The 10,919-nt window shown below is 48.1% G+C and overlaps 1 protein-coding gene and 1 non-coding gene across 2 annotated transcripts; one reads left to right on the top strand and one right to left on the bottom strand.

The window, feature by feature from the left end:
* Nucleotides 1–522, bottom strand: BJ212DRAFT_1252252 (uncharacterized protein; the record flags this gene model as incomplete). Its single annotated transcript, XM_041329726.1, has 3 exons — nt 1–39; nt 90–263; nt 316–522. Coding segments are annotated over 3 exons (420 nt in total), but the record flags the coding sequence as incomplete, so codon positions are not given.
* Nucleotides 523–10,484: 9,962 nt separating this feature from the next.
* BJ212DRAFT_t156 lies at nt 10,485–10,568 on the top strand. The gene has a single exon. It is a non-coding gene; the product is annotated as a tRNA-Pro (tRNA).
* The last annotated feature ends 351 nt before the right edge of the window (nt 10,569–10,919 follow it).

Genomic DNA, 10,919 nt, shown 5'->3' with positions numbered 1-10,919 from the left:
ATCATAGAAGTCTGGGATAACAAGAACAACAGAATAGTCCTAGTGGTATTGATTGATACCAATTATACGAGGAGTGAAAGATGGCGAACCTTGTAATCAAGCCGTCTTACGTTGAACCTCTCACTCAGTACAGTGCTGATAATAGTTTCAATGTCATCCAGTATCATTTGGTGTGACGGATAATCCCTGGTGTTGAAGTTCTTTCCATGGATCGGCCACTTCACTGAATAATTCAAGAGTTGAGGATCGGACAACCGGAGTGCCTAATGCGAAAGATTGAGAGAATAACACTTATAATTAAAGTATGATACATACTCGTTCGCCAACTAAAACTTCTGAATCTTCTAAGGGGTCCTGGATCCAGTCGACAAGGAACGGGTCATTAACTTCCGGGATGATTTCAGGTTTGAATTGCTCGTTAAAGGTCGACGCGACCCTTGCAGCGTTACATGTGACGCGGAGTTTGTAGAACCTCATCCGCTCGCGAAGAGAAACAATAATTGACCCCATTTTGGCATCAAACTATATAGGCACTTTAGCACACTATGCGGCATGGTGAAGGAAGAAATGCATATACAGGATCATCTGAAGTGATATCGACCGCATATTCGTCTCCGTCGGGACTCGCAGACACGGATAGCTGTGGCACTTGCCCTTTTCTCGGACGGGAAATACCTTCGACGTATGTCGGAACTGGCACCGGTGGCTTGTGCCTACGCGCAATAACATTTGGGATGGACGCAGGTGTGACATCCGACGCCTTGCCGATTCTTAGAAAACGCGATCCAGGGTGGATAACAATAACGTGAGAGCCACGCCTATTCTGAGCAGCTTAGCATTACCATATGAAAGACCAGTCCAATCATGCGAATTGCCCACCGCTGTTCTGATGAAGGAGCAGTTTCCTCTGCCATCAATTCTTTCTTTCGTGCTGCATTACGCGACCAAATGGTCTGTGTCTCCGATTTCAAGTAAGAAGTGCCCACATGCTTAGGGTTTGGCCTGACACGATTATCAACACTCGAATACAATCATGCAGGTGTCACGTACGCCAGGGGCACATGCATGGATGTGTACCGCATACCAGAGTCATCTTTTTTCGCGTTGGGTATTCCCCTTGGCATATGGTACTGTATTTAGTTTGTGCAGGTGAAAGTGAGAGGAACAAGTGCGAGTAGTATGGGATAAGTAATGGATGTAGTCCTTCTGAAATCATCACGTATGGATCGGCTTCTGCCGGCAGTTGACTGATCGAGGTCTCTCAAGCTTTCAAAATTTCAAGGGTCGAACGTTTGGTAAGAGAGGGAAAACATGCAGATGGCTATTGTATAGGTACAGAATGTAGAACATTGTGGATATCTATGTGAGATCGACGGGACAACAGACACTGGCTACCAAAATGCACACCTATGAAATATAATTGAGCTCAATACATTCAAGACAACAAATTCATCCTACCATCCAGAAAAACATTGACAGAGGTTCTCAAGTGAGGTGGCCTGTAAAATAAGTTTATCCACTTGAGCAGTAACGGGAAGGACGATATCAGGTTGAAGTCACGCCCTATCGATGGAGAGAAATCATCAGTAACGCAAGGTGCAAACACACGGGAAAGGATGGACCTGTGAGCTTGTGCTGGACACGGTTGTAGACAAGTAATGCTCGTTCGTTCCGGACCTCTTGCCTCGCTCCAGGTCCCCCGACAACCTCTGCAAGAGAATTAGTTTCTCCCTTCAGGGCGTGCGCTGAATGCCTACCGTTAAAAATATCGTTTTCATCTGCGCGCAGCTTGCGAGTTGGACCTTGAGGAAATCCCGATACTTTAGCAAGCTCAGCAGCACGAACAGGATCGGTTTCCCCATCTGCTATTCACATGAGACAGTCGGAATAATGATAATAAAGTGAGGCACACCTTCTGGTCGGCGTGAATCGACGTCGGCTTGCATAAGCCGCCAGTTGATCAGGGGATCATAAACGAAGGCCTCCAGGACTGCCATCAGGGACTCCTTGTTTGCGCGCAGTACGGACATGGTAATTTCGCAGGTATGCCGGAAACTTCCTTCAATGCCGCTTATCTGCAACGTCAGTGAGCTTGAGAATGCCTACGGTCTGTTATACAAATTACCTCCATGGCATGTGTGAGCATACGAGTAAGTCTGAACGGAATCTTTTCGGGGAACTTCTCGCGGTGCATAGCAACTTCAAACAGTCACCGAAGTCGATATGAACAACTTTGCCGGTCGTGCGTTCCAGTAAAAGATTAGACGGGTGGCGATCTCCGAGACCCAGAATATGGCCAACCATGCTATTCACTGCCAGAGAGCGAGTATAGGTCGCACGGCGCTCAAGCCAGTGCTCCGAATTTGCGCTCTTCAGCCATAGGACGCGATAAAGATCCTGACCGGTGGTATTCTCTAAGGCATATTCAAATACCTCAACCTTTTGCAGTAGCGTTAGATTCTCGTAGTCCGGTGCCATCTGGGATATATCAGCAGATGAGACATGCCCTTTGAATGGTAATGAATACCTGAAGCATTAGTCGATACTCTATGTTCAAAAGAACTTTGCGAGAGTCTCGATAGTCGCGAACAAGGACATGCAAAGTATCGCTGTCCTTTACCCAGCCAAAGAGACCGGCGTTGGGTGCCAATGGAATGACAGAGTAACGTTGGATGCTGTAAGCGTCGCTTGAAGCTATTGGTGTCAACAGACAGAAGGGTATTGACAAGGCTGAACAGCTGCATAACACGCTCGTCTTGACGCAAGTCTTCGTGCCCTGTATATAAAGGAATAAGCGATGTCGCAGTGCTGGGGTAACTGTTCTGTTACCTTTCAAACCATATTGGTAGTCTTGGCCATCACTGCCCTTCAGGGATAGTCGCCGTGGCCGCTGCTTGGAAGCTATAACAGTGAGCTTGGTAGCGAATGATGCAATGCGAACGACGTCTCGACCACTCTGATATGTTCCTTAAGTCGGCCAGTGAGTACAATGCGGTACCAAAGTAAAATCCAAGGTACATACCGGGCATCGCCAGATCAAGATCGCGGGCTTTTAGCAGTTGCGGTGACACATATTGCAGGTCCAAGGTCGTCAATTGAGGTAACTGTTTCTCCTACTTTTCTGAAGACCTGAAAGGACACGAAAGATAAGCAAACAGAGTTGATCATCTGCTTCCCAAAGTCTTACCCCATAGTAGATGTCCCAAGCCTGTTCAGCTCTGACATCTCACCGAATGCACGGTACCGCCGACAAGCCTCCCGAGCTTCATGCAAATCGCGGCCAAATGTCTGCGCGAATGATGTCTCCCTAGCTGTTGTTGGCCCCTAGTCCGTGATGCATGAGCAACTTTTCTGATAAACTTCGAGTGAGTGCACTTACAGCTTCGAGCATCTCATGGAGGGGCTCCAAAGTCGCAATCATCCCCTCGGGATTCTTGTCGTTGAAGAAAAGACGAGAGGCTTCCTCTAAACCTTCGTGCCACATCTCGTGCCAAAGAATGGCAACTCGGATGAGTTCATGACTGACGACAAGTGCCTGTTCCACGATGATAGGGCTGTGTTCTCTCATTCTGTCCATAATGGCCAGGGCTGCATTCTTCCGAGATATGCTGGAGGACTTGGAAGCCACAGTCAATGGATATATAAGAGCCTGGGGGTGATGCTTTCCGACTTCGGTAAGAAGGTTGTTGATATTTCGCCGCACATTAATGCTTGGAGTTTGGATGCGGGCAATGATCTAAGGGAATATTTCAACGAGAGACAGGTCTAATGCTAATCTGCGCTCACCTGAGGAATGACTTCCAACCACGTATCAACCTCGACCACGGAGAAGCCACTGGCCATAGCCTGACTGACATCGTCGTGTGCGCCAAACTTGAACCACAACGTGAGTAACCTAAGAGTATCCTGTAAAGCATTCTCATTTCGGAGGCCAATTGAGCGAAAGAATCCTATTTCAGAGTGAGTGGGAACCTGAACTTTAGAAAGAACAAGCTGACCTTGAACAGCCTGCACGATATGGGCAGCAAGCCCACTCCCAGGGATGTCGACAGCCGTGCTTTCCTTTTGACTTTCCAGATGGCCAATGACCTCGAAATTAGCCAGCGCCCACGTATGCCAGGCCTTATACCAATTGGGATCATAGTGGGTTGCCAGAAGGTACGAATGCAGTATATCTTTGACATTCCGCTGACCAGCTGGTGAGTAAGAGATATGACTAGTATCAACCCACGTACAGCGCCCCAATCTTCCTTCAGTTCTACTTGCCATTGCCCTTGTTTGAAGTAACAACGAGCGAGAAGACGTGAGAGTTCATCTAACTTAGGTTTACCAACACCAGATCTTTGTGAGTGATCCTTAGATTCCACCTGCAAATCCCTCGCGAGGCTTGCAGAGAATTGCCGCAAGAAGTTGAGACTTTCCTCACGAGCGCCGGTGGACCACATGTATTTGAGTTGTGCGTAGACAACGTTTGGAGGAGCTTTCATGTGCTGGTCGTCTCGAAGATGCTGTAGCTGAAAACAAAACAAAAAATGGAATCATTGTAATATATTACCGTTGTCATTCACGCACCCTTTCTGGTGAAAGCAATGAATTGATCGTCTTCTCTGCTAATGCCATACGGTCTGACTTGCGGCACAGGTTCGCGAATTTGATCCACATAACAGGATCATCCTCTGGGTTGAGGACAAGGGCCCTAACTTGCAGAATCCGCTGCCAGGTTTCGACATCTGGTTGACAGCCTTGCAGTCTTGTGAAGAAGGGTGAGCGCAAGTATTGCACATGTTTCGAATACACACCTCTTCATCCAAGTTTTTCGCATTGCTGCCTGGCGGTCGGTTTGATCTGCATACTGTTTATATACAATAATTTCCTCCAGCTCCGAGAGCATCTGCGCGCGAACAAGAGTGCTGAACTATGTTAGCACATGAAAAACTCAGGGCACAAGGCCTAACTCACTTGTAAGATCGGCCGTATCCTTCTCCAACAAAGGAAGTCAACTCCGGCTCGAGTAAGTCTCTTGCTTTGCCAATCTCCTTGAGAGCCTTTGGGAACTGATTCTGATGTACAGAAAGAATAGCCTTGTAAAACGCTCTATCCGGAGAATCGGCTCTCATGGCAGCGATATAATCATCCATTGAATCCCATTCACGAAGCGACCATGCCGCTGCAGCAGCCATCGGAGCTATTTCGCGGCGGTCTTCGTGATTGGCATTTGACCAATTCTCATCTACTTGAGCGGCAAGCTGATCCCATTCACCCAGTGCATGCAGACATTTCATACGCCCGATCTGGACGTCGGGTGCGTCTGGGTCCTCTTGGGCTTTCTTCTCATACGCGTTGAGTGCCTCTTGCCATCTGCCCAGGCGCTCGTACCATTCCTCATGCTTGCTGACGTCGTACTGCTCTCTCGCAATAATGAGAGTGCCCCAAGCGGCGTCGTGTTGCTGTAGCTTGGTGTTGATTCCGATTAACGCTTCGATAATGTTCGGGGAGGTTTCGGTAAAGAATTCTAGCTCCTTATAGTGAAGAGCTTTTGCGTAGGCATGGAACCTCATGGCATACTCTCCCAGAGTGCGGTGCTCAATGGGGAGTGGCTTCTCCTCATGTTCCATGAACTCAGCTAAGCTAAGCAGTCGGTGCACGAGATCAGATGGAGCAGTGGTGGAGGCGACGGCGCATTCGATGGATCGCACCAGTCCTTCCTGATTAAGTGGTTAGCATAAATCGGTCATGAGTACAAAGTGGATTCACTTGATACTGATCGTAGAGTTCCGTCCAGCAGGATATGAATGCTGCGTTGAACAGTTCTTTCGCCAAAGGAGGATGAATATCGACAAGACTCATACAAGCCCGAAGCGCGTGCGATGGAGATTCCTTCATCAACTCCACAGAAAGGCGGTGCATCCACTCTGTCCAATCCTCCCTTGTGCTCACGGAGGACACGTCCCACGCTTGCTTCAGATGCTGTTGGTTTACAGTCAATTTAGCCGCTTCCGCAGGTACAGAGATTTCTGCTGCCTTAGATTCACTGAAGGAACATCAGGAACTGACGTCGTGAAGTTGTCAAAAAGAGACATACAGCAAGTCATGAGTGCCCGGCTCTTGCGGTAGACATTCCCCATTCAGGAGCTTCGATATCAAATTCTCGTACCGGGGATGAGAGATACGGTTCCGGAGCAGGCACTATCTTGCTGTCAATAATCTAAAAAGGAGGAATAGACTCGATGATGCGCACCTTGTTGATAGTGGGCACGAAGATAGCAAAGTCGGATCCAAGTTGGGCAACTAGTGCGCACAGGGTGTCCATCACCGCCTGCCGGAGCTCGTTGTTGTTTCCCTCTAGCACACGGATCAAGGGGTGCACGATGCGAGAAGCATGGTCGGAGAAATTGACGCGGAGGGATAAATGGGCTATAGTCTGTATTGCTTTCTTGCGGAGCTGGGTGGTAGCATCAGGTCGTTCGGCAGATTTGACAATCACAGGGATGACGAGGTGAAGGTACTCTTCAATATTTGCCCCGAATGTGAGGAAAGAATCAAAAATTTTGATTTGAGTAGCCATTTTCTTCTCGAGGTCTCCCTCGAAGACTTTAAGAAGATGAGGCAGGATAGTTGGCAGAAAGGGTTTGAACTCGGCGTCCAAAGCCTTCCCAAGCGCCTCAATCAACGATACTATGGGAAGCTGAAGGGAGGCGTTCTCCCAAAGCTCTGTCACGAGGCTAAAGACCTCTGGCATATAATTGCGAATGTGTTGCTTAATGATCCCAACCAGAATAGCCAATTGCTGCAGGTGAAATTCTTGCAAACGGGCTGTAGAGGTGCGAGCCACAGCAGTAAAGGCAGGAATAATCTTTTGAAAAATTCGGGTTAGTACAACATTTGATCATGCAGCAGCAAGAGAGCCAATGCACCTGCGGTAGGAAGGCAACACATTTCAACCCTTGCGTCCTGAAAATGTTCATAATCGCTTCGATGACGGTGTGGTGATGATTGCTAAGTGACTGATCCTTCAAAACAGCCAGAAGAGACGTGATCACAACGGTCTGGTAGTAGTCGTCGCTACCTGTCAATGATCCTGTCTGAGAAATGGCGACAGCATTGACAGCAGGAAGTGGGGTTTCGTTCGTGGCTTCCTCATCCGGCCTTGTCTAAGGAAGTGTCAGTAAATTGAAGCGGAAACGCATACCAAACAAACCTTTCGCCTGTATGGATCCAGAGCTCCAAGGATACCAAGAACTTTGACTACTTCCCTTACAACCTCACGGCGTGCATGCGGAGCGGATTCGCTTCTCAGAATGCGTCCCAAGATCGGAAGCAACTGAGGATAGTCTACCAGGGGTGTTATAACATACCCGGTGCTGGAGCACAACTGGCCGAGAGTGTGGAGAGCAGCGTCACGCTTGACATGAGCCGGGTCGGAGAGTCTGGAGATGATGACCTGCATGAGCTCCGGGATATGAGGAGCCACATCTTCCCCGCCAACAGCTGCCAGTTCCCCGAGACACATAAGAACATTGGCAGCTACAGCCGGGTTGCTATCATTCGCCTTCTGCAGTAGGACGCGGAGCATAGGGAGTGCGTATGGCTTTATGAGACGTTGAGTCGCGCCCACTAGGAGAGTGAGAAGACGAGTGCAGTCTTCGCGATTTCGCCTGTAGAGATAATCATGGTTTGTTCTAGTTCACGGGGATAAATGCACACACATCACAGTTGAGTATTCTAACTCTGTCAGTAGTTGTATCAGGGCCTTGCGCAAGGAGGGCATGACGTAGGCAGGGTTATGCTTGGCAAGACGTCCAATCAAAGTAACAGTAGTAACACGATTCTCGAAGACCTCATCATTGAGGGCGATAAAGATTGACCTGACATTCTCTGCTTGCGCCAAGTGCTTATCGAACCTTTCATGAAGAGAGGACAGGACAGTCTGCCGAATGGTAGGGTCTTCAAGTAATAATAATTATGTTAGGTGGCCTGTCGGGAAACAAATGAACTTACCCGGGTCTGCAATGCCTACTGTGAGGAGTTTGTCGAGAACGTCACTGATTATTTCAATCGCGTGACTACTCGCTTGGTAACAAATTGGGTCCCTGACGAACAGCCTACAACACGTGAGAGCACCAGCACGCCGAACATCTGCATTGTCGTCTTCCAGGTAAGGAAGAGCAGCATTGCGGACAAATTCGTTCAGAATATGACCTGCTCATGTTGAGTACACTATATTCAATAGCAGCAGGTAGCTCACCGCTGAAGTCAAAGGTGCCAAGCGTGGACAACGCAAGTGTGATGAGCTCAGGACTCTTACCACTCCTAGCGGTCTTCGCGAGTCATGTTTAGTATGATCGACAGATGTGTGAAAAAACTCACCTGGGATGAGCTCAAGTCTCTTGTAAACGCAGAGACGTCACTCCTGACAATGGAAGGTGGAGCTCCGATGGCCTTATAAGGCTGTCCACATAAGATCATGGAAAGCAGATCCAGTAGACGGTCTGACGAGGTGTTTGATTTGATAAGAATGTCATGTGTGATGTCAACTGACGCACCTTGAATAGTCTTTAGCAAAGGAGGGATATTACGTGCAATGGCCATCAGCGCCTGTCTAAGAGGCTCACTCAGGCCACACGCAAAGAATAAATCAAGTTGATCGTGAAGAAGCTTCGTGAGATTTGGACCAACAGCCGAAGCAAGCATTCCAACGCATTGGAAAATAGGTTCTTCAGAAGGAGCATTCTTTTTTCTGTAGAAAGAATTATGATGACCGCATACAACAGTCTGTATAAGACGTACCCCCTAGCTTGTAAACCAAACTTAATTTGAGCCATGATAGAGTCGAGGAAAGGTTTCATATCACTTCCTACAGCAGTGGCAGTGTGACCGATGGCGATGAATGCTGATAAAAATAAATCAATATGTAGCATGTTGACTGATAAGGGAGTGCGAACCAAAGGACCTCTCGTTTGGCTTTTCCAGCTGCGTCAGTAGATGTCCCATGGATTTGTGCAGGTGATGTTCCGAGAAGACCTGCGTTTCGTAGGCAGCGAGAGTTGGTATTAGGGTGATGACCATCTTGCGAACGAGACCGTCTCGATGCGATTTGAAGCGAAGAATTTGTTCCGCAGTATCCAAAAACGATTCCCTCATAAACTGAAGACAAATATCATTCAAATGCGATGACGGCGTTGAAATCACTTGCCATATCGCCATGTAACAACAGCTCTCGGTATGTGAGAAGAGACCCATGAATGACTTCAGGTTGAGACATTTTGAGTCCCAGTTGTGCATCCTGAAGAATCTTCATGAGGTAAGTTGTACGTGTTTGCCGTTCACGTGTCGTAACAATCTCAAGACATGCAGCAAGAAGCTCTGCAGCTCCCTCCCTGACAATATTTCGAGAATCCCGAAGAGGTATGAGTATCTTGTCAAATACGAGGCTGATGTGGGAGTGAAAATATATCGCACTGTTGCGTGCGAGTTCCTTCAGGATGAGCACTCCAGCATAGCGGGGGGACTCCTGCTTGTCACCCTGCAACAGTTCTACTGCGGCTGGAACTTCTAATTCCATAAATCGTTCTCCAAAGTCGGCCCCGCCGATTGCAGCAATTTGGCCGAGTGTCTTAGATGCGGCCAGCATGATGTTGACATCGTGATTTGGCAGTAGCTGCTTGACGTAGTTGTAAAACCGAAAGAGATACTTCTTTGAACCAATAGTGTCCTCTCCTTCACTTTCAAGGAGGTGATCTAAGTAACATGAGTTATACGGCCATGGCACTGTGACGTTTGGACGCACCTATGGCCAGAAGTCCGCCTAATCTATCTACATTATTCTGGCTGTGCATTAGGTCGAATAGGCGTTTGTTGATGTCATCATCCCAAAGTTTTGCAACCGCATCAGATGGCATTTCTGCGACAGTCATTGCAACCTGCTAGACCATGAGAAGTGGTTCCCATGCATGAACAATGGACGCACATAACGACGCAACTCTGTTGCAGCTTGCAATCGAGCATCGTGGGCAGCGCTCCGCAGGCCTTGAAAGATCTGCCCGAGGTGATCCGTGTGGGCATACTGAGTTACGGATGCCATACTTATCGTCGCCAGCGTCCTATATATTCCACTGCTGCACCTGCAGGCCGACTACAGGCAACACGCTGCGGACACTGGAAGAGCTGGAAGAGGGAAGACTACTTACGGTAGTGATCCGACCTGTTTACGTCTATTGAATTCTAAAGATTATCACCCATAGCTCAGCGATCAACGTTGCAAGAAGTTCATGAACATTCAATGTTAAATCAATGCCGCCAGCGTATCCCTGAATCTTGACCATATATTCTTACATATTGAAAGAACGACTTGTTTCATTCGTCTATGGCGCCTAATTCTTGAAATATGGACACTATGATTCACACGTACTACCGGAGCTTCAAGCTTTCAAGGCCCGGAAAAGCAATGAGTGCTGATGATATACTAAGGCTGAGTCGACCACCATGGCCTGGTGGTCTAGTAGTATGATTCCTTGTTAGGGCGGTAGTCAATATCGAGGAGGTCCCGGGTTCAATTCCCGGCCAGGCCCAGATTTTTCTCGACGTGATCCCCAAATTATCCGATGAACTCGAGTTCCCGGACTCCACGACTGTCAGATTTTTTTGCTCTCTGAACTTCCATGTAGATCCTTAGTATACTAGTGGGATTCAAAGCTGGTCTTGAAACTTCCCTGAAAGCATTAACGAACATGCAAACTTTTCAGAACCCTGGCAGCAGGCATCGGAGTCTGAAATCAACACTTCATGCTACACATGAACGATGCCCCCAATATGCCCATCCACTGTAAGACGTTCAGCATGCCTCCAACAGCTTTCTCAAATATCTGCTGGTCTGAATATGAGCCAGCTCCAACCACCATCACAACCACTGCAACCACCGC

The sequence above is a fragment of the Suillus subaureus genome (assembly GCF_016647635.1).
Source record: "Suillus subaureus strain MN1 chromosome Unknown BJ212scaffold_415, whole genome shotgun sequence".
Classification (NCBI taxonomy): Eukaryota; Fungi; Basidiomycota; class Agaricomycetes; order Boletales; family Suillaceae; genus Suillus; species Suillus subaureus.
The sequence above is the reverse complement of the archived record's forward strand: the minus strand, read 5'-3'. Positions and strand labels throughout refer to the sequence as shown.